General features: G+C 26.0%; 1 protein-coding gene across 1 annotated transcript in view; it reads left to right on the top strand.

Moving 5' to 3' along the window:
* The window catches only part of LOC117177382 (scavenger receptor class B member 1-like), a 133,714-nt gene that overhangs the window by 45,000 nt on the left and 62,749 nt on the right, over positions 1-25,965 (top strand). The window contains exons 2-3 of the mRNA XM_033368032.1: positions 22,796-23,051; positions 25,019-25,160. Coding sequence (XP_033223923.1) covers positions 22,796-23,051; positions 25,019-25,160 — 398 coding nt within the window. The remainder of the gene's footprint in view (positions 1-22,795; positions 23,052-25,018; positions 25,161-25,965) is intronic.

Here is a 25,965-nt window from a genome sequence, read left to right as displayed (position 1 = left end):
TGACGCTAATTTCCACACATTTTGGGAATTTTCTCCGAAGCTTAGTAGGGAAAATTCCCCAAACATACAAATTTTGTGGAACATTTTTTAAAAGTTTGTGAAAATACTTATTATTTACGCAAATCTCCATAAACTTGTTTGAAATATTTAAGAATGCTAAAATGTACCCAAGATTTAATGGGGAACATATCCTACGCTTAAAAATCCATACATTTATGTAACTAAAATTCCCCAAAATTTGTGAAATATTAATTTTTTAAAAACTTCAGCTGGTACGCAGCAATGGAAGAGCTTCACTGTGAAGGAACCGCCATGTAGGTCACGGGAGTCTCTGCTCCAGGTAATTATGCTTTGTTACGTGTGGACTGCTGTCTTAAACACTCGACGCGTCATTTCTGTTGCGCGAGAGGTGGCACGTCGCGCCCTTGCGGATTTTCTTTAAAGCTACCTGTCCAGAACCGCAAGACTCAAATGAAGGTCGTAGCAAAATCTGAACTGTACCCTGCTGAATAGTTTACTACTAGTATACTACTCTTCACTGATTAATCAAAAACTTTTTCTCTTTCCTATTTCAACTACCTGAACGATTAGACTTTATTTACGTATGACAAACCTTTCAGATAAATTTAAAAATAAGACTATAGAAATTTAGAGTCTTATGACTTCCCGCGGGCACTTTTCACCTCGATCTATATGTGTTTTTTCCAATATGGATTTGCTTAAAATTCCATACAAAGGTATTTATAAATGCTCCTAAAAATTCGCAATTTTCCAAAAAATAATACAAAAAAATAAGATTAACCCGACCAGAGCCCCACTGGCTCCCGACCAGAGCCTGAAGATCACCTGCACGCAAATTAGTGAACAAAAAGGCCCGACCAAGCCAAAACTGAAATTTTGACTACAAAAAGCCCAAACAGTCCCTGACTGGGTACTTTGTCAAAATTAATAATCCGACTAGCCCCCGATTAGTGCCCAATTTGTAATAGGGCCAAATGGGGTTATTTGCACACGGATGCGTCTGTATTTTTTTAATAAAATGCTACGTTATAGAATTAGAATTATTCTTAGTTTCATCATGCACATAACTAATACATTTTTTTATTTTTTAACTTTGAAAATAAAATTTAGATATAAAAATAAAATGATTTAATACATCTTGATGACCAATATTTATTAAAAACGTGGAAAATTGAATTTAATCGAAAGTTCGAATCAAATTTGAACGGTCGAATTTTTTATCTTTTTTTTATGTTAAAAAATAGAAAAAGTACGTATTCGGATAATTCCACAATCTGCAAGACATATTTTGTTAGTACGAAAAATAATCTGCTGATATAAAGGAATGGCAAGTGAATAAAAAAATGGTGTGATTCAAATTGAATTTACAGGAATTTTCTTGCCACGATGAAGAAACTGTTGTAAATCATACACAATGTTACTAAATAATATAAAATTTTCTGTGAAGCCTATAACAAAATATTGCAAAATAAACTAATTTGGAAAAAAAGTCATTTTAAATGCACGTTTTTGATGGTTTGTATGCTAACATTTTTAAGAAATATTCATCATGTTGTATGTCAAGTTCAAGAGATGTGGCATAATCAGAAAAAAGAAACTCTATACTGATACATTTGTTACCCTGTTCATTATTAAATATATTCGAAGAAAATGTATATGAAACCATTCTAGTTCAATTTCTGCAGTATTATGTAACTTATTTGTATTTTTACTATTTTTTGTTGAGATGTTTCTGTCAGGATACATGCTATGGACACTATGGCTACACCCCATGGCTATGTATAAAGCCTCTGCTGACTTTGTCGATATTGAAGTGTCTATTTAATTGTCAATCAATTCTAATGTATCGTGATATTTTTATATTATTCCTTTGTTTTCTGCAATTTTTATCATAATTGATAGACAATTGTTTGTTGTTCATCGTAAGAGTTGAACCTCAGTTTCTGTTTCTTGTTTTGCGAAATAAAACTATTAACTCATTGACAGGACATAGAACAACAACAAAAACTACAAACAACCACATAGAACAACAATACACAACAGAAAACAAAATATTAATACTCTATTTTTAAGCAATTAATTAATAATCATATAGATGAGGCAAAGAAGCTTTTCTTTTAATAGGCGCAATAAAACTATTAGCTTAATCAAAAAATGGAGAATAAGAGACTGACATTCAATTGTTACTCTCGATGACAAACAGTTGACGATGAACTAAGTTTACTACTGAGAAAAAAATAAACTTTATGTAGCTTGTATTACTATTTCATAGGTGAAATAAGAATATTAACCAATAGACAGAACATTGAACAAGAAAAACAAACAAAAACACAGAAAAATACTGACAAAACAGAAAACTGAAACTCTACTTTTAAACAATTTATCAAGAATAATATAGATATGGGAAAAAATATTTTCATATCATAGGTAAAATGAAACTATTAGCTCAATCACAAAGCAGAGAATAAGGCACTGGCATTCAATTGTTATTCTCAACGACAAATAGTTGACGATAAACTAATACAGTATACTACACAGAAAATAATATTTTCATGTAGCTTTTATTTTCATATCACAGCAGAAATAAAACTATTAACCTTACTGACAGAACATAGAATAGGAGACGGATGTTCAACTGTCACACTATACGACAAACAATTGACGATCAACTAAATGATTTGCTACAGAGAAAAAAGATTTTCATTCGGCTTGGCTCATACAGCAGCAAACTAATACTTCATTTTTAAGCAATTTAATAATAATAATGTAGATACGGGAAAGAAAATTTTCATATCATAGGCTCAATAAAACTATTAGCTCACTGACAAAACAGAGAACAAGAGACGGAAGTTCAACTGTCACTCTAGACGTCAAACAATTGACGATCAACTAAGACGATATGCTACAGAGAAAAAATATTTTATGTAGCTTGTTACTTTCTTATGCTTTGTTTTGTTTGTGAATTAATAGTTTGATTTCGTCTATGATATAAAAATCTTTTCCTTGTCTATATTATTCTTTTTAAATAGCTCAGAAATAAAGTATTAGTCTTCTATTTTCTGTTGTTTCAGTGAAACTGTATGAAAATATTTTTTTCTCTGTAGCAGACCGTCTTAATTGATCGTCAATTGTTTGTCGTACAGAGTCAGTTTCTGGACGACAAACATTTGACGATAAACTAAGACAGTATACTACAAAGAAAAAAAGACTTTTATGTAGCTTGCATTTCCATATCATAGACGCAATAAAACTAATAGTTTTTATAACTCACTGAGATAACATAGAACAAGATACGGACATTCAACTGTCACTGTAGACAACAAACAATTGATGATCAACTAAGACGGTATGCTACAGAAAAAAAATTGTATTTAGCTGCACTGGTACAACAGAAAACAGAAAACTGACACTCTATTCTTGAGGAATTTTATAAGAATAATATACATAAGGAAAATATTTTTATATTATAGGCGAAATAAAACTATTAGCTCATTAAAAAACAGAAAATAAGAGTCTGACGTTTAATTTTTACTCTTGACAATAAACAGTTGACAATAAACTAAGAAAGTATAATATTGGGAATGTTTAAAATACCTTGCGTCACCTGGTGAAAATAATTTGAACTAGAAATAATAGGTAAACAAAGGGTTTTAGGTGGAATTTACATCTTATACAGTGAAAAAACACATTTTTTACAGAAATATTTTTAAAAAAACAATTATTGTACTATCTATTCTGAATTTTAAAGATTATAAACTTAAATGGACTTATTTTGAAGCAAAAATGAATTTAAAGTAAGTTTGTATTAATTTATAATTTAAATATTTACTATTGGGAAATCTGATCTAAACGTTAGGGTTATAATTCGTATTTCAATTCCAATCGACTATTCGTATTCTTTGCATAATCTGGATAAAGTTTGTCGCTACACATATCAATTAAAGTTTATTTAAGCTTACAATGCATTAAAACTTACATGAAACAGTGAAATAATTTCTTTAAAATTTTTGAAAAAAATATGCTTTTTCACTGTATAAGATGGAAATTATATCTAAAACGATTTGTTTTTCATGCAGATTTGTATTTATTATTCAAACATTCTTTTATACTTCACGAAAAAATCGTAAAAACACTATTTTACAAAAATTAAAATACATCTTTAGAACTGTACCTTCTATTTCTAGTTCCAGTTTTCGGCACCAGGTCGCGAAATGGTCGACCACAAATCCCAACAGAGAAAGAAAGATGTTCATGTAGCTTGTATTCCAATATCATGGACAAAATAAAATTATTAACTCATTGGCAGGACATAGAAAAACAAACAACACAGAGCAACACTGACACAACAGAAAACTAATACTTTATTTTTAAGCAATTCAACAAAATTAATATAGATAACAGAAAGAAGATTTTGATATCATAGGTGAATTAAAACTATTAGCTCACTGACAAAACCGAGAATAGGAGACAGACACTCAATTGTTACTGTTTTGTTACTTTTGACGAAGAATAGTTGATGATGAACTCAGACAGTATACTGAAGAGAAAAAAGGATTTTCATGTAGCTTCTATTTCCTTATCATAGGCGAAATAACACTATTAGTTCATTGGCAGAACATAGAACAACAAACAGCAACACTGACACAATAAAAAAATGTAAACTAATTCCCTATTTAACAACAAGTTAATAAGAATAATATAGATAAGAGAAAGAAGATTTTCATACCATAGGCGAAATAAAACTATTGTCTTATTGACAACCCAGAGAATAAGAAACTAACGTTCAATTTTTACTTTTAACGACAAACAATTGACAATTAACTAAGATAGTATACTGAAGAGAAAAAAAGATTTTCATGTAGCTGCTATTTCATTATCAAAGGCGAAATAAAACTATTAACTCATTGACAGAATATAGAATAACACAGAACACTGACACAATAGACAACGGAAAACTAATACTCTATTTTTGAGCAAGGTAATACAAATAATATAGATAAGGGAAAGAAGATTTTCATAACATAGGCTAGATAAAACTATTAGCTTATTAACAATCCAGAGAAAAAAGCTGTCTTGTAATTTTTACTTTCGACGAAAAACAATTGATGATGAACTAAGATAGCAGAATGGAGAGAGAAAAAGATTTGCATGTAGCTTCTATTTCATTATCATATGTAAAATAAAACTATTAACTCATTAGCAGAAAACCAATACTCTATTTTTATTGACAAACCAGTGAATAAGAGACTGATATTCAATTTTTACTTTTAACGACAACCAAATGACGATGATCTAAGACAGTATACTACAGAGAAAAAAATATTTTCATGTTGCTTCTATTTCCATATCATAGGCAAACTAAAACTATTAACTCACTGATGGATCATAATACAAGAGAATTATTTTCAACTCTTAGGAATTGACAGCTTTCAACTACTGTTATAAGGATATATTTTTAATTAGTCATGACACATAACATGAAGAAAACAGTTTACAGATAGTTGTTAATTAGTTTATAAATACACAGAAAAGCAATGTTTTTCAAAAGTACGCCGATTCGGTGTTTTTTTTGAGTTGCAACAAACATAAGACATCAGAGAATAAAAATACTGCTATGTTCATGTTATATTTTTACACTTGAACTATTCTCATTTTGAGAAAAAAACATTTTATTTCGAGAACATATCAAATGGGCTGGAACAGAAATGAGCCTGCTCTTTTTTTTGTAGCCTGGAAAATAGTTTTAAGGTAGGTTAAGAATAGTTTATAAGTAGCTTTATGTATTATGCATAATTTTGACATAGCATGTATCCTGACAGAAACATCACATCAAATTATAATGAAAAATATTCAAGTATGTCACATAATCCTGTAAAAATTAAACTTTATGTTTCCAAATATATTTGCTTCGACCTTATTTATTAATGAACAACCTAGCATATGAATCAGTATAAAGTTCCTTTTTTCTAATTATGCTACACCTTTTGAACTTGGAATACAACAAGATCACTATTTCTTGAAGATTTTAGCAGAGAAAGCATAAAAAACATGGATTCAAATTCACATATTTCTTAATGATCGTTCTATGGTGAAATATATTGATAAATTTCAATGCGTAGACGAATGTAAAATTCCACTGTAAATGCCGTGTTTTTTCTATAATAAAACGCTCATTTGGGGAATCGTTTCAGGAGTTTGTGAATCATATTAAAAGTACAATCGAGCGTATTTTTAGCCCAATCATTTAGGGGCCAAAAAAACGACGTTATTGATAATAGAATTGAGAAACAAATTATTTATTGATCATTAGGTATATATATAATCAAACAGAATTTATGCACAACATTGAACTGTCAATGTGAATTATAATAGACACTACTGATTCATCGTGAGATTAAAGTTCGTGAGGTCAGGTACGTTAGAAAAAACGGAGAATGTAAATATCTATTGAAAATCTTTAATCTGCTGGTATTTATTCAATTTATATATAGCACTGCACAATAGGTATTAAATGTGTATATTTTTTTTTAATATTAAAACTTTGATCTGCCTTACGTAATTTTTGCAAACAACTTTGTATTTGCCTTATCTTCTTTTATCATAAACAGTGCTTCCTTGAATTGGATATTCAAGACTTTTTTATGTATAAAATAGAATATTTTTAATTAATTCAAATTACTGTAGTGGAAAAAATGTTCGTATTACTTAAAAAAATGTATTTATGTCAATAAAAAATTCAGCAAAAATTAAATTAAATTCATTTATATCGGTGCGTTCAATTGTAAATTTCCAATCGAAAACATTAGAAAGATTTTTAAAAAAACACTGCGGTCAAAACTTAATAGAAATTTATTCAAATTTTCAACTAAAACCAAAAGTTAAATTTTAACCAAACAAAACAAATTTTCAACAAAAAAGTTAAGAAGTTTAAGAATTTGTATACATGAAATAAAATTTATTTCAGTTATGTAAATAGACAAATAATCAATTGGTGCATTCAAACCAAATAAATTTTATGTAAGTGAAACAAATATGTGTTTTAATCAATCAAACATTTGCATGACCCTATATCAGAAAAAAATTTTTTTTCATTTTAACATCCACTTTTCTCAGTGTTTTTTCAGCTTTTTTCATGTTGGTGCTTCAATTGATAATCAAGGATGTTAATTGAAAAAAACGGCTAATTACTTGCTTGATAAGTTGCAATCGATTATTCATACTGACATGTAAAATTAGCTACTGTTTACAATTGACGTTCTTATTTTTTACACAACATGTAAAGAATTTTTTATTTCTCATTTCGATATGTCAAGTATGATATCCGCACTTGTGACAATGTTTGCTTGATTTAAACAAATTTTGTTTTCTCTTAATTTAAACAAAAATATATCAAAGAAATAATATGTTCAGGCTTAAAAAACAATTTGTTTAATTCAAAGAAATTTTGTGTGAATAAAAAAATGCTTAAATCGAAAAAAAGTGGTTAAATACAAGTAAGAGTTTTGTTTAATGTGTAGAATTCCTGAAAATAAAACCAAGAATCCAACGATCAAATTTGTACAACCACCATAAAATGTTTCTATTGAAAAAAAGAAAACAATTTTTTCCTTTGGACAATTATAAAGAAGAGGATATTAAAATGAGAAGGGGAAAATTGTTTTTTCAGGTAGAAATCATTTTTATCTTTTTTTAAATTTCAATAGTAACATTTTATGGCGCTTGTCCAAATATGGTTGTTTAATTCTTGGTTTTATTTTCAGGAATTCTGCACATTAATTTGACCATTCTCCGTTAAATAGGATTTCAAATTTTATTTTAATCACGTTTAAATTTCTTTAATTTTGAGTTTTGTTTAAATGAAAAAAGTTTTTATTCTAATTTTTTTTTTAATCCGATAATCATTTTTCTCAGTGCACACTTAAGGCGTAAAAAGATAATTTGACCCAATACAGTGTTCTAAATAATTTAGTACTGCAACGCAGATTTATCGTTATGATACTTATGCAATTGATGATGTATGAGCGGAGTGCAATTTTCTTCATGTTTGAAGCCGAGACTATCAATGTTTCTGTGTGAAGTTAGAAAGTAAGTTCATCGTTTCAGATAGGCGTGACACAAAACAAAAGACATTGTAGACATAAAAAAAGTGTTTGATTCAATCAACAAAATTTCTTTAAATACACTTAGCGCTATTGAAACAAAACTTTTATTTGAATCAAACAAATTTTTTTTTATTTAAACAATTTCATTTTGATCACACAAAGTTATTTTTATAATCAAACAAATCCTTTGTAAAACTTCAATGTTTTATTTCTTTTCTATCGGGTAAAACAAATTTTTGTTCGTGTAATTAACATACGTTTTGTTTAATTAAATTACAGGGTGTCTAGTGACCTTGAAACCCTTGAAGACGTGGAACTCTCCTTGAATTTGTTTTAAACCTTGAAAACCTGGAAATCTCCTTGATTTTTTCACGAAAATCTTGAATTTCAATCATTCTTTTTTTCTCTTTCAAAGCAGTAATTTTATCGAAATGAGAAAAGTAATTAAAATCTTTTAGCCTAGTATGAAAGAAACGTTTAGAAAAAATTCTTGCTACCGAACATTTTTTTATTCGTCAAGATATAATTAATCTTTTGTTTATTACAGAATAATTAAAGATATTTAAAATTTTTTTTGTTGAGGTGTTCAACTCAAAAATTATAAAAATTTATATTTAAAATTTTGATGTTAATTCGGTTTCAGAATTAGAATAAGCCATGGCCATACAACGGATTTTTCGAGGGATTGACCACTCGGTTTTTGAGTGTACAACAGATTTCAAAAGACAAAATATTTGTGAAGATTTCAAAATATTTTAAATATCTTTAACATTTTATAAAGATTTCACGGATGTTAACGATTTAAAAAAGGCGCACGCCAGATTTCAATAAAGATTTCACAACAATTTCACAAACATTTAAAAATTTTAAAGATTTAAAGGATTTCAAATATTTAAAAAAGGATACAGTACACCAGATTTAAAAGATTTAAAAAATTTGAAACGATTTCAAGAGGTTTTGAAATATTTTAGAAGATTTCAAAATATTTCAAATAATTGAATGACTTCAACGAATACAAAAGATTTTCCAAACAAAGATTCAATAAAGATTTTATAAATATTTCAAAATATTTCACAAAGATTTCAAGAATTTCAAACATTCAAAACAGGCGTCTACACTAAATTAAACAGTTTTCGCATAAATTCCCCTAAGATTTCGAACATTTCACAAAGATTTCAAAAATTAAAAAAAAATTTAAGGATTTTAAAAAGGGTATATTAAACCACATTTCTAAGATTGTAAAACATTTCAAATATTTTAAACAATTTCAAAATTTTTTAGGAGATATCAAAAGGTTTTACTAAGATTTGTAATAATTCCAATGAATTCACGAAGATTTCAAAAGATTTCAAAGGTTTTGAACATTTCGCTAAGAGTTCGAACATTGTACAAAAATTTAAAAACTTTTAAACGTTTTTAAAGTTTTCAAAATATTTCAAAGATTTTAAATAACTTCAAAATTTTTTAGGAGATGTTAAAAAATTTCACAAAAATTTCAAAGACTTCATTAAACATTCATGAAGATTTCAAGACAATACGAGAATTTCAAAGATTTCAATAAGGGTGCAGAACACCAGATTTCAAGGATTTAAAACCATTTTAAAATTTTCAAATGATTTAAAAATGTTTGACAAGATTTCAAACGATTACAAAATATTTCTGAAATATTTTAAAGAATTCTTAAGGATTTCAAAATGTTTCAAGAATTTCAAAACATTTCAAATATTTTAAGCCATTTTAAAAAGTTTCAACACATTTCAGCAGATTTCAAAAGACTTCAATGATTTTAAACAAACACAAAAGATTCCGCAAACAAAGATTTTGAAAGAGTTCACAAAGATTTCAAGAATTTCAAAGATTTTACAAAAGCTTTGAAAAATGCCAAAAGATTTCTCAAAGATTTCACTGAAATTTCATTATTTTATGTAAAAAAGGAGACTAAGAAAATTTTGATTTCTTGACCTGGAAAACCTGGCAAAGACCTTGAATTTTGTTCCTAAGAATCGCTAGAAAAAACAATTATTTATAGTCAATTTCAATTTTTTAATATTCTTTAAATATTATTTAATTTATTAAAAATTAATTTATAATTAAAATTAATAATTTTTATTAATGAAATAACTATTAATCTTAATAATATTATAATATATAAATTTAATTTAATTTTTTTGTTAGAAACAAAAAGTGATGTGAAGTAATTGTTTTTTTTAACTATAGTTATTTTGACGACTATTTTTTGGTAACGACAGTGGTTACAAAATTACTTTGTAAATGAGTAACAGATTATTGATTTTTTTTTTTTAAGCAATCAAATTTTTTTTAATAGAGTTTGTTTGATTAAAGCACATTTTTAATTGAATTAAACTAACCTTATATTAATTCAAACAAATTTTATTTGATGCAAATAAAATTTATTTAAATTAAACAAAAACCATATTTATTTAATTTGTTTGGTTCAAGAATTCGTTGTAAAAATGAAATAAAGTTTGTTCAAATCAAACTGACATTTTTTAAAATGACCTTTTTATTAAAAATTCAACTGTTCTGTAGAAAATTCACCTTTTTGACTTGAAATTTAAAAACTTCGCTTAATTTTGCTTCTCCATTGACCGAAGAATCTTTCGCGGTTGAAAATTCAACTCTATTCTTGTAAATTGTTTTTTTAGTAGAATTTAACCATTTCTTATTTGAAATTTAAAAAAAATTTGGTTCCAAACTTTACCATTTTGTTTAAAATTACTATTTCTTTTCAAATCTCTTTTTTTAATCTATTTTTTTTTTAATTGTAAATGTTCCGAATTAAATAAAAATTAAATGTCAGGCAGGAAAATTACAAAACTCTCAATAGTAAAACTCAAAAATTGCAACACTTTTAATTGTAAATTTTACAAATTAAAAACTATTCAAGTCTTCAATTCTAAAGATATACAGGTCAGAGTTCAAAATTCATTTTAATTTATAACTCAAAGTAAATTTGAACTTTTTTTTAGAATCTATTTCTTAGGAACTCGAGAAAAAAATTAGCAATATTTTTAGTATTTCAATGGCCTCCCGCTAATTAGAGAATAAATACGAAGGTCGATTTTTATCACCTTATTGGTTAACTTCCGAATCTTATATTTTTAAAAAAAGTCGAAACAGTTAACCAATTTCTTGGCGGGGCCGGGGGTTTCAATTAATTAGCGACTGTATTTGCATATTTTAAATGTATAAATTTTTTGCAACTGCAAATCGTTCAAATTAACCAAAAATAATTTTTTTTCAATTTACAACTAAAAATTCTCAAATTTTTATGCTTCACGTTAAGAATTTATTGATTTTTGATTTATACATAATTAGAATGTTTAAATTGCAAATCTTCCCAATTGTACACCTTTAAATGTCGGTTTTGGGACTGGCAATTAGTATAAATTCTGAGGCTTGGAACTATTTTTCCTCCCTCCTGGTTTTCTCTCTGTTTTATCACGCCTGAGTGAACTTTACGAATTTTAAACTAAAAAATGTCTTTTTAATTTCTGCTTTTCAAATATTCAAAATTAATTCAAAGCCTGAAAAGGTTTAAAAAATGTTTTGAGAAATTTAGATTTTTGAAGATATCGAAATAAAATATTGATAGTTTTTCAATATTTTGAAAGGTTTCACAATAATTTGGATGAAATTCTTTTTCTTTCTAGACTAAAAAAATCTTTATTGGTGAAAAATTCAACTGTGTGGTTGAAAATTCATCTTTTTTTAAATAAATTCAACTACCATTAAACAAATTTTTTGCGTTAAAATTCTAATAGTACAAATTAATCTTCTTTGGTAAAAAAACTCAACTACATATGAAACTGGATTTAGTAAGTCTAGGCTTATTGTTCAATCAGGCGTGATAAAACAGAGAGAACCAGAAGCGAGAAAAAATAGTTCTAAAACTCTGAATTTATGTTCATTATCAGCCTCAAAACCGACTTTATATCCAGATTTTAATTTTTTTGGTTAAAAATTAAATTTATTGTTTGAATTTTGACTTTTGACATATCTTAAATCTTCAAAAATCTTTTTGAATAAACTCAGGAGTCTGAAAAATCATTATTGGTGGAAAATTCAACTATATTGTTGAAAATTCGATTTTTAGATAATTTCAACTGTTTTTAAATAAAAAAATTGTTGGTTATGAATAAATCATAGTTGAAAAACAATTTTGTTTTATCGCGGTTTCATCTAACTTGTTAAAAATTAATTCTTTTGTTTGAAGATTTACCATTTTAGTTGAAAATTTTTCTCTTTGGTTAACAATGTCAACTACAGACGAATCAGGATTTAGTAATTCTAGATTTAAGTGGTCACTCAGGCGTGATAAACAGGAAGAGACCCAAGGGAGAGGCAAAATAGTTCCAAGACTCTAAATTAATTAGAAACACACATACTTAAAAATGTAATAGTTATTCGAAATTTTTATTTTTAATTAAAAATTATTTTTACTTTTTTATTATAGTTTGGTTGAAATTCTATTTCTTTCTGACTGAAAAATCTTTATTGGCGGAAAATTCAACTATATTGTTGAAAATTCTTTTTTTTTACATAAATTTAACTATTTTTTAATAAAAAATTTTTGTTACGATTAAATCTAGTTCTAAAAATAATCTTTTTTATCGAGGATTCATCTAATTTGTTAAAAATTCATTCTTTTGATTGAAGATTGATCGTTTTAGTTGAAAATTCTTCGGTTGACAATGTAAAAATTTTGTTTGGTAGACAATTAATTTATTCCTTTGAAAATTAATATTTGCGATTTACAAAATTGAACTATTTTCTAGAAACTTCGATTCTTATGAAAAATTACATTTTTGCATTGAAATTCAAATAGTGAAAATTAATCTTCTTCGGTAAAAAAAAACTCAACTATAGGCGAACCCAGTTTTAGTAATTCTAGATTTATGTGTTCACTCAGGCGTGATAAACCAGAGAGAAACCCAGGAAGGAAGAAAAATAGTTCCAAGACTCTGAATTTATACTAATTGGAAGCCCCAAAACCGACATTAAATCCACATTTTACTTATTTTGGTTGACAATTAAATTTTTTGTTGAAATTCTGACTTTTGGCATATCTAAAATCTTTTTAAAAAATGCTGAATTTTTTTTAAATCTTAAGAAAATTATATGGACCTAAAACTTTTAAAGAAGCAAAATTAAAAATTAAATATTTATTTACAATTTGTATTTTGTTATAAAAAATATTCTACTATAAGACGAGATGTCGAACAAGATGACGTATTACCATCAGAAATTCAAGTTTAGGTGAGTTCATAATCACTGTTAACTGACCATTGCTCGCGAATCGCTGAATTAAATTTTTTTATTTATTAGCCAGGAATTTATGCTAAATGAACGTGATTCTGAACCGGAAATTTCGATGTACGCCGCAAAAAGCGTGATCTCTATCGGATGGCATTGGGAAACTGGAAACATCTTCTAGAATAATTCCGGTATACGCATGATCTGAAACCGGTTTTTACAAAAAAATTAATAAAGTCGTTCCAAAACGTCCAAGGAATTTCACGCTGCCCTAATATAAATTGTAGAACAGCTACTGGTTATATAATTATAAATAATAACATTTAGTCAAAAAAATGTTACATGCATTTATCGTATTACATTTAAAAGTTTAAAAAATGCTTTTTAAAGGTGAAGTGCTGTATAGAAATAAATAAAACAATATTTTTATGTAAAAACTTAATGCCTTTTTAATCTTTTTTTTAGTCGTCAAATTTTTAACAACCAAAAAATTGGATTTTCAATGAAAAATATTCATTTTCAACCAAAAATTTTTATTTTCAACAAAAAATATAATTTTGCAATAAAACACGAAATTTTATGCTGAAAATACAAATTTCCAAACAAAAATTAGATTTCCACCTAAAAAAACACACATTTTCCACATAAAATTGAAGCGTTAAATTTTCAGTTAAAAATTAATTTTCAACCAATGAAACGAATTAAAAAAAAATAGTTCAATCGTCATTCAAAGGAGATGATTTCTCAACCAGAAAGTTGTAGTATTTCCCACTTAAAATATTAATTTTCTACCAAGAAATTTGATTTTTAACTAAAAATATCAATTTTCAGCAATAAAATTAGATTTTTAACAAAAAATATCAGTTTTACCGAAAAATTGAATTTTTAAATAAAAATATCCATTTTTAACCCAAAAATTGAATTTTCAACTAAGAATATCAATTTTCAACAACGCAAATTGAATTTTTAACTAATGATATCAATTTTTATCTAAAAATATCAATTTTTAAGAAAAAATTGGATTTTTGACTAAAACTATTCATTTTTAACCAAAAAATTGGATTTTACTCCAAAAAAACTAAAAACTAGATTTCCAATCAAATTTTCCACCTAAAGTTGATGAGTTAAATTTTTTAATTAAAATTAATTCCTGAATTTTCAGATAAAAATTAATTTTCAGCCAACAAAACGAATTTTGAACAAAACAGTTTAATTTTAATCCAAAGGAGATAAATTCTTAACCAAAAATTTGTAGTATTTTCCACTAAAAATAGTAATTTTCAGCAAAAAATTCGGCGTTCAACTAAAAATATCGATTTATAACCGAAAAAATAGATTTTATTCAAAAAATGTCAATTTTCAACAAAAGAATTGGATTTTCATCTAAAAATATCAATATTTAACCAAAAAATGGATTTTAAACTAAAAATATCACTTTTCAACAAAAAAATTAGATTTTCAGCTGAAAATATTAATTTTCAACCAAACATTTTGACTTTCAACTAAACATATAATTTTGCAATAAAAAACGGCAATTTCAACAACATAATTGAATTTTTAACTAAAAATACCAATTTTACCAAATAATTGGATTTTTAAATAAAAATATCAATTTTTAACCGAAAAATTAAATTTTAAACGAAAAATATAGATTTTCAACCAAAAATAGAATTTTCAAATAAACCTGTTAAATTTAAAAAAAAACCCAAATCTTCATTTTCAACAAAAAATTAAAATCTTTAACTAAAAATATCAATTTTTAACTATAAAATCTAATTTTCAACTAACCAAGACCAATTTTCCACCTAAAATTGAAGATTTAAATTTTCATTTAAAAACTAATTTTCAACCATCAAAACGAATTTTCAACAAAAAATTAGACTTTTAACTAAACATATCAATTTTAATCGAAAAATTGGATTGTTAACAAAAAAAAATTGGATTGCACAAAAAATTACTTTTTACTCTCAAAATATCAATCTTCAACAAAAATTGGATTTTGAACTAAAAATATCAATTTTTAACCAAAAAGTTGGATTTTCAACTAAAAAAGGCAAATTTTCGAAATGAAATTTAAGAGTTAAATTTTCAGTTAAAAATTAATTTTTAACCAAAAAACGAATTTTCCAAAAAATAGTTCCATTGTCTTTCAAAAGTTATAAACTCCCAACCGACCAAAAAATGTAATTCTTTACTAAAAATGTTGTTTCTCACTAAAAATATAATTTTCAACAACAAAATTGGATCATCAACTAAAAATATCAATTTTCAACCAAAAGATTTGATTTTCAATTTAAAATATTCATCTTCGACCAAAGATTTTGATTTTCAATTAAAAATATCATTTTATAATAAAAAAAGGAATTTTATTCTAAAAATATAAATTTCCAAACAAAAATTAGATTTCCACCTTAAAAAAAATATTTTCAAAGTAAAGTTGAAGAGTTAAATTTTCAGTTAAAAATTAATTTTCAACCAACAAAACGAATTTTCAAAAAAATAGTTCAATTGTCATCCAAAGGAGATGAATTCTCAAACAGGAAGTTGTAGTATTTCCCACTAAAAATATTAATTTTCAACCAAAAAAGTGGATTTTCAACTGAAAATATTAATTTTCACCAACAAAATTCGATTTTTAACTAAAAATATTAATTTACAAAAACCCAAATCATAATTTTTAACCAAAAGATTGTATTTTCAAACAAAAATATCAATTTTTAACCTAAAATTGAAATCTTTAACTAAAAATATCAATTTTCATTTAAGGAAGCCAAATTTTCCACCTAAAATTGAAAAGTTAAATTTTCAGTTGGAAATTAATTTTCAACCAACTAAATGAATTTTCAACAAAGCAGTTCAATTTTCATCCAAAGGACAAAACGAATTTTGAACAAAACAGTTCAATTTTCATCCAAAGGACAGAATGAATTTTCAAAAAAGTTCAATTGCCATCCAAAGGAGATAAATTCTCAAGCAGAAAGTTATAGTATTTCCCACTAAAAATATTAATTTTCAACCAAAAAAGTGAATTTTCAACTGAAAATAATAATTTTCAACAACAAAATTGGATTTTTAACTAAAAATATTCATTTTTAAACAGAAAATTCGATTTTCAACTAAGCAAGACAAATTTTCCACCTAAAATTGAAAAGTTAAATTTTCAGTCAAAAATAAATTTTCAACCAACAAAATGAAATTTCAACAAAACAGTTCCATTTTCATCCATAAAAGATGAATTCTCGACCAAAAATCTGTAGTATTTCCCACTAGAAATGTTAATTTTCAACCACAAAATTGGATTTTTAAATAAAAATATCAATTTTGAAAAAAACTGGATTTTACTCCAAAAATATCAATTTTCAATTAGAAAATTGTATTTTGAATTGAAAATATCAATTTTCGAGAAAAAAATGGAATTTTCAACTAAAAATATCAATTTTCAACCTGACATGTTGATTTCTAACTAAAAATATAATTTTGCAATAAAAAACGGAATTTTTAACTGAAGATATTAATTTCTAAGCCAAAAATTAGATTGCATCTAAAAAAGACAAATTTTCCACATAAAATTGAACAGTTAAAGTTTCAGTTAAAATTTAAGTTTTAAACAGAAAACGAAGTTTCAAAAATAGTTCAATTGCCGTTCACAGGACATAAACTCCGAACCGAAACGTATTAATATGTATTTCCAAATAAAAACATCAATTTTTAACCAAGAAATTGTATGCTCAACTAAAAATATTAATTTTCAACAACAAAATTGAATTTTCAAACAAAGAATATAAATGATTGATCAAAAATTGGATTTTTTAATAAAAATATCAATTTTTAATCAAAAATTTCGATTTTTCTTTAAAATTATCAATGTCCAACAAGCGGTTTGTATTTTCAACTAAAAATATTAGTTTTTAACCGCAAAATTGGATTTTCAACTAAAAATATCAATTTTTAACAAAAAATTGGATTTTACTCTAAAAATACCAATTTTCAATCAAAAAATTGGATATTGAATTTAAAAATAACAAGTTTCAACCAAAAAATGGAATTTTCAACTAAAACTATCATTTTTCAACCGAATATTTTGATTTTTAAGTAAAAATATCATTTTGCAATAAAAACCGGAATTTTTAACTAAAATTTTCAACATAAAATTGAAGAGATAAATTTTCAGGTAAAAATTCATTTTTAACCAAAAAATGGAATTTTCAACTGAAAATATCAAGTTTCAATTTAAAAATTAGATTACCAACCAAATTTTGCATCTAAAATTGAAAAGTTAAATTTTCAATTAATAATTAATTTTTAACCAAAAAAAAACGAATTTTCAACAAATTGGTTTAATTTTCATCCAACGGAGATGAACTCTCAATCAAAAAATTGTAATGTTTCTCACTAAAAATATTAATTTTTAACGACAAAATTGGGTTTTCAATTAAAAATATCAATTTTCAACCAAAAGATTGGATTTTCAACTAAAGTTATCAATTCAATAGTTCGCATTTTTTTTCAAAAATTTGAAAAATTTCGAATTTAAAAAAAATATCGAAAAAGTCGGACGATAAGCTATTATTGCGACCTGCACGAAGAAAAGCAGCGCCATAGTGCTTCACAAGGATCCTTTTAAATACGTGATCCCTTTCTGAATCACCTGATTAAATGACACTTTATATTCGAGCTAGTAGCATGAGTCGATTCGTATTAAAAAAAAAAAAATAGTCGGAGGCAAATTTACAAAGCAACAAAGGATTTGAGAGCACATGTTGTTTCTTCCCGGGAACCTATAAATCTTTTCTCAAAACGACTTGACTACTCGTCTTTGTCTCGAGGGGAATCCGTTTTCCTTTAAGGAATGCGGATTTTTTTCCTGCTTCTTGATTGGATGCTTCGACCTTGTCCAGTCTACACAATCCTCATTGATTTACATATAACAAGATTTTTATACATTTTCAGAATTCCCAAAGTTTTTTACAATCAAAAAAATATTTTTTATAATTAAAATAAAAAATCCTGAATTATAGACTGACACGAATTTTTAACCAAATAGTGCTAGTGTTTTTTTCTGCTAAATATATCAATTATCAAACAAAAGATTGGATTTTTAACTAAAATACCAATTTTCAACCAAAAATATTAGGTTTTAACCAAAAAAATTAATTTTTAAACAAAAATAAAATTTTCAACAAAAAAAAGATTTTTCAAAAAATTTATACAATTTGCATCCAAAGGAGAAGAAATCTCAAACGAAAAGTAGTAGTATGTATTTCCAACTGAAAATATTAATTTTCAACCAAAAAATTGACTTTTCAAAAGAAAATATAAATTTTTAACCAAAGAATGGAAATCTCTAACGGAAAATATTAATTTTTAACCGCAATATTTGATTTTCAATTAAACAAGACAAATTTTCTACCTACAATTCAAAAGTTAAATTTTCATTCAAAAGTAAATTTTTAATTAAAAAAACGAATTTTTAACAAAGTAGATAAATTCATATTCAAAAGAGATGAACTCTCAAGCTAAAAGAAGCAGTATTTTCAACTTAAAATATAAATTTATAACCGAAAAATTGAATTTTTAATAAAAAATATACATTTGCATTCAAAAAATTTGATTTTCAACCAAAAATATTAGTTATCAACTTAAAAATGGTATCTTTATCTAAAAATATCAGTTTTCAACAACAAAAATGAAATTTTTAACTAAAAATATTAATTTTTAACCAATAAATGGAATTTTCCAACTCATTAATATCAAATTTAAAAAAAAAACTTGTTTTCAACAAAATAATGCAATTTTTTATCCAAAAGAGATAAATTTAAAAAAAGTTGATTTTAAACTAAAAATTTCAATTTTCAACTAAAAAATACGAGTTTTCCACTTAAAATTGAAAAGTTAAATCGTTAGTTAAAAATTAATTTTCAACCAACAAAACGAATTTTTACAAAAAGAGTTCAATTTTCATCCATAGAAGATTAATCTCAACCAAAAAGTTGTATTTTCAACTAAAAATATTAATTTTCAACTAAATAATTTGATTTTCCATTAAAAATATCGATTTCCAACAACAACATTGGATTTTTAACTAAAAATATCAATTTTTAACACAAAAAATGGATTTTTAACTAAAAATTTCATTTTTAAACAATAAATTGGATTTTTAACTAAAAATATAAATTTTTAATAACAAAATTAGATGTTACTCTAAAAATATCAATATTCAGCAGAAGAATTGGATTTTGAACTAAAAAAAAATTCCCACCTAAAATTTAAAAGCCAAATTTTCAATTAAAAATTAATTTCCAACCAACAAAACGAATTTTCAAAAAAATATTTCAATTTTCATCGAAAGGAGATGAATTTTTAACCAAACAGCTATAGTGTTTTCCACTAAAAATATTAATTTTCAAACTCAAAAATTGTATTTTCAACTAAAAATATCATTTTTCGACAAAAGAATTGGATTTTCAACTAAATATATTAATTTTGAACCAAGAAATTGAATTTTTAACTAAAAATAATAATGTTTACCAAAAAATTGAATTTACAGCTTGAAATATAAATGTTTAACAAAACAATTGGATTTTAAACTTAAAAAATTAATTTTCAACCAGAAAACTTACACTTTTAACTAAAAATATTCATATTTTGCAAAAAAATTGGTTTTTCAATCCAAAATATCAATTTTCAACCAAAAAATTGGATATTCAACTAAAAATATCAGTTTTTAACCAAAAAATGGATAATAAACCAAAAATATAAATTTTCAACTTAAAAATTGGATTTTCAAATAAAATGATCAATTTTCAACAAATAAATGGAATCTTCCAACTAAAAATATCAATTTTTCAACCAATAAGTTGGATTTTCAAGTGAAAATATCAATTTTCAACAAGAAGAAAACTAATTTTCAACAAAATCGTTAAATTTGTATCCAAAGGAAATGCATTCAAACAAAAAAATTAGATTTTCAACTAAAAATGGACAAAATTTTCACTTAAGATTAGAAAGTGAAATTTTCAGTTAAAAATTAATTTTCAACGGCAAAAAAAGATTTTTAATTTCATGAATTATCTTGTAAAATAATTTATTATTGTTCAATTTTTAGTACTAGCACTATAGTTGACTTTAAAAATCATGACTGAACTTATATTTATAGTGGATCAATTTAAACGTTATTTCAATAAAAAATTTTCAAATTCAAACGCTTTTAATTTAAACTTGTTTATGTCTTCAAAACTATATCTTAGAATTTAAGAGATAAATAAAAAAAATTTTTTGCTGAAAATTTGTGAAATTCCTCTTAAAAAAAATAAATTTACTGATTTTTCGGTCCAGCTGAATGATGAAACTTATTTTAAAAATATTGGTAGAAAACTTGTCGGCTTTAGAGAGTTGAAAATTTTCCAGCAAAATTGTTTGTAAGATTCCATACTCATAAGAATAATAAAAAAAAACTGTTTTTTAGCTCTGAATAAAATTATTATCCTCTTTTAAAATTGTTTCGAAGGATAACAAGTTTTATTTCGAGAAAAATCTAATAGCGAATGTGAAGCACAATCTTTTCCTTGATATGATTAACGATATTGTCGACCCTGATAACAATAAATCAATTTGTCAACAAGTCAAATAAATCATTTGTCGTTAAATTAAGTCATCAAATAAAGAAGAATTTTTAACTAAAGGTATAAGCTTTTAAAAAGTAAAATAATTTTTAACCAAATAGTTTTAGTTTCTAGCAAATTTGGGAAGTTTCAAAATAAAGATAATTTTTCCGCAAAGCACTTGAATCTTTTATTCGAAAATATTAAATTCAATCAGAAAAGTTAATTTTCAACCAAGTGTTTAAATTTTTGACTAAAAAAATTAAATTCTCAGGAAGTTTTGCAACAAAAAAGATAAATTTCTATCAACTAGTTAAATTTATCAAGAAAATAGTAAAAATAAAAATAAATAAAAATAAAAATAAATAAAAAAGTTCATTTTCAACCACATATTTTAATTTTATACCAAATTGATGAATTTTGAAAAAGGAGGAATTTTTAACAAATTCACTGAATCTTCAACTAAAACAGATTAATTTTCAACCAAATATTTTTAAACAAACGGAAAAATTGTTAACCAAGAGGATTAATTTTCTATCAAAAAGACGAGTTTTCAATCGAATCCATGAATTTTTAACCAAATAATAAAATTTTAAACTATAACTTAAAAAATTAATAAAAAATGGAATAGTTACATTTTCAGTTTTTCAGTTCAAATATACTTAATTTAAGAAAATGTTTGAAAAGTTTAGAATTTTATAAAATTAATAAATTGAAAAATAATTTAATAAAATTGAGAAAAATTCATAAATTAAGAAATAATTTTAAAAACTTAGAAAAATCTGTAAAGTTTATAAAATAAAGTTTTAAAAAAAGTTCAACAACAAAAGTTTTTAATAAAAAATAGTTGAATTTTTAATTTTTCATCATAAATGGAATAACTAAATTTTCAGTCAAAAAATTAATTTTTAACGAAATAGTTTAAGAGTCAAATAAAAAGATTCAACTAAAACAGATAGCTCCATCTAGTCTGAAAAGACGTTAAGAATTTATTTTATTCTCTAATGATAATACAGATTCCTTGAAAAATTTAAATTGTAACACCTGGAAAAATAGTGCGTGTATTTTTAAAAGAATTCTTCCGTCGATCTTTCTAGCAGCTTATGGGAAAAGCATTAAACCAGGAATGTAAGGGTTTGTGGTTCGATTCCCAACGCAGAGAAGATATTTTTTTCTAATTTAATTTAAACAAAAAAAAATTGAATTCAAATCTCCGTCTAGTCTGAAAAGACCTTAACAATTACAGTTATTCTCTGATTATAACATTGATTCCTTAAAAAACGTAGGAAAATTCAGTTACTCATTACCTAGTTTTCAGTTACAATCACAGAATTTTCTAAAATACACTGTATCTGAAAAGTTAAAAACTAAAATATTTAGATAGGGACCCTCGATTTATTACTTTATAACAGTTCCATGTCCTAAAAAAGCACTGGTAATTTTCAAATTTTTCGTATTTTATTCCTTATTGACCCCACTGCTGCCTCCGGTAAGTGGTAGTTTATCTGTCGATCCCACAGCTGCGTGAGTAGTTGGGTAGTGGGGGTAGAGCAAACAGGTAGACGGTGATCAAATAGGCACTAGCCATCCACAACCCATTGGATCGCCGTCTACCTTTTTGCTCTACCCCCACTACCCAACTTCCCCTCATGCAACTGGAGGATTGCCAAATGCTGCCGCCAAACCTATCAGAAGGAGTCTTTTGTACTGACGAATAAAATACGACAAAATTTTAATTTCTTCAATTAGCATTAAAAAAATAATTTCTTTAAAATGTACGATTTCTAATTACAGGTACATTCATACTGATGACCTTGGGCCTTCTGGGACTTGCATCTGGATGCTTGTTTCTGGTCTTCAATCCATATGAATTAATTTTCAAGTATAAAGTGACTTTCGGAGAGGGTGGGGAAATCTTCGATATTTGGAGGTTAGCACCTGTCGATTTGTACCTCAAGGTTTATCTCTTTAATGTCACCAATCATGAGGAATACATTGCTGGTATAGACAAGAAGTTGAAATTCCAAGAAGTTGGTCCATATGTTTACAAGTAAGTTTTTGTTTTTAAAATGTTATCTGTAAAATTAGACTTAACTCCCGGTATAAGAAACCCCGATTTTCGATATTCATAGAACTGATAGTCTCCGGAATTTTTTAATAAGAGGAGCCATGGGAGCGAAAGAGATGACGTGCTCAGTCAAGCATGACAAGCAGCTCAAGGTCCGCACTCTCAGCGCGTTAGTTGCATCAGGTTGCGTCATGCGTCCTAATTCTATAGAAGTCATAATTTTCAAAGAAATAGTTTAATTTTCAACTAAGGAAGATAGATTTTTAAGCAAAAATGGAATACGTAACTTTTCAGTTAAAACAATTACTTTCCAACCAAAAAAAAACCTTTTTAAGGACTGGTTAAATCTTCAGCCAAAGAGATCAATTTTCAACTAAAATTATAAATCCACGAACACAAAAAAAATTAATTTTTTTAGCAATGTAGTTTAATTCTCAATCAAGTATTTGACTTTTCAACCAAAAAAGATGATTTTTTAACCAAAAATATAATAGTTAATGTTTCAAAAAAAATATTAAAATTTCAAATCAAAAACAATTCGAAAAAGGCGAATTTTCCAACAAGCACTTGAATTTTCGAACGAGAACGGCGAATTTTTAAGAATATAGTTGAATTTTCAACCAGAAAATTAAAATTTCTACCAAATTGTTTAATTTTCAATTGAAAAAGATGCATTTTAAACCTAAAATATAAATTTCCAACAAAGCAATTGAATTTTCAGCAATAAATTAATTCTTAACAAAACCATTCATTTTCAAATAAAAAATATGAATTTTCAACAAAATAATTAATATTTGAACCAAAAAAGTTTTAAAAAATAATCTGAAAGGTTAATTTTCAACCAAACAGCTAATTCTTCACCAAACGGTTTAAATTTTCTTCCAAACTGTTATATTTTTAAGCAAAAAGTAAGCATTTCTTATAAAACCATTGAATTTTCAACACGAAAATATTAACTTTCAATACAAAATTTAATTAAAAATTTAATAATGAAAAAAATTAATAATTAAATCCTAAAACAAAAAATAAAACATTTTACAAAAACTATTGCATTTGCAACAAAATAATTAAATCTTGAAACAAATAATAAAATACGTTAAACAAAAGAGATGATTTTTCTATCTAGAAAGACGAATTTTCAATGAAAAGTTACACTTTCGACAAAAAAAACGACTATTTAACAAAATAAATAAACTTTCTACAAAAAAATTAATTCTTAAATAAAAATTTAATTTTTAAGCCACATAGTTGAATCTTGGGCAGAAAAGTTAATTTTCAACTAAATTAGTTGACCTTTCAAACAAAAATATAATTTATCTACAAAGCACTTAATTGTCAACTAAATATTTGAATTTTAAAACAGATAATGGAATGGTTAACCCAATAGTTGAATTTTCTACCAAAATAACTAACCCGAAAAGACGAATATGAAATAAAAACTTTGAATTTTCAACCAAAAAGGATTAACTTTTACTAAAATTGGGAACAAAATTTTAGTGGGAACTAGGATTGGCTGCACGGGGTCCGCGCATACGCTTTCACACGCTCGGTGAGTGTGTGAAGCTCGATGCGTGTGTGAAGCTCGGTGCGTGTGTGAATCGCGGTGCGTGTGTGAAGCACGTTACGTGTGACGCAATCTCGGTTTACCTTCAGAAGCTGGTGAGTCAGCAATCTTCCAGGTTTCGAATCCTTCGAGTTGCGAATTTATAAATTATATCAATCAAATCGCAAAACTGAATTTTTCCTTTTTAAATTCAAGTCTGAAATTTTCAGGAACTGTTAGTAAAAAAATTCAAACTGTCCATAAATTTTTTTTTAATTGCATATATTTCTTATAGATATACGATTAAACATTTAATTTTTTCTTGTATCCGAGACCTAGCTCATGATTTTTTTACCTACAAATTTTTGCCGTTTATATATTAAATAAAAACATTTTTTTATCATAGGGAACTCATGGAGCACGGAAACGTGACATTCAATGATAATGGTACCCTGACTGCCATTCCACTTCATCCACTAGAATATGTTCCGGAACTAAGTGCAGGTGCAGAAGATGATCTCCTGATACTGCCGAATATTGCCTTACTGGTGAGCAATTTTTTTGGTATTAAACACTTTATTTTCATTATTTTGATGAACTAAAATGGTAATCCGGTGTAATCCAGAAAATCGAGTGTAATCCACGATATACAACATGCAATTTAAAGTAATCCAGTATAATTGAGTTCTAATTTGTACTAATGTACCTGTAATCTGGAATAATCTACTTGTAATCTAGAATAATCCAGTTCTGATTCAGAGTAATCCAGTTCTACTCAGGAGTAATCCAGGATAATCTATTTGTAGTTCGAAGTAATTAGGAGTAATTCGAGTATAACGGAAAATTCCACTTTTACTCCAAAGTAATTCAGTTATAAGCTGGAGTACTCCGAGTCTAATCTGTAGTAATCTACTTCTAACCTGAAGTAATCCTGTTCTGATTCAACAAAATGTACTATTAATCGGGAGTAATCCATAATAATTGACTTGTAATCTAAACCATAGCCAATAATCCATAATAATCTACATTTTATGAAGAGCAATTCAAGTAATTTGGAGTAATCCTCGTATTCCGGAGTAATCCACCTTCGATCTAGTTTTAATTTAGCATGAAAACCCTGTAATCGGAATAATCCAATGGTAATCCAGTTGTAATCTGAAGTGATACAGCTTAAATCCAGAGTAGTAAGCTTGTCAGGCGGAATAATCCACGATAATCTACTTGTAATCCGAAGGAATTTGAGTATTTTGTAGTAATCTACTTTTAATATAGAGTAATCCAAGTTGAAACTGAAGTAGTCCAGGTATAGCATGAAGTAATCTACTTTAAATTGGAGAAATTTAGTTCGAATCC

The sequence above is a fragment of the Belonocnema kinseyi genome, chromosome 7 (genome assembly GCF_010883055.1).
Source record: "Belonocnema kinseyi isolate 2016_QV_RU_SX_M_011 chromosome 7, B_treatae_v1, whole genome shotgun sequence".
Lineage (NCBI taxonomy): Eukaryota > Metazoa > Arthropoda > Insecta > Hymenoptera > Cynipidae > Belonocnema > Belonocnema kinseyi.
The sequence above is the reverse complement of the archived record's forward strand: the minus strand, read 5'-3'. Positions and strand labels throughout refer to the sequence as shown.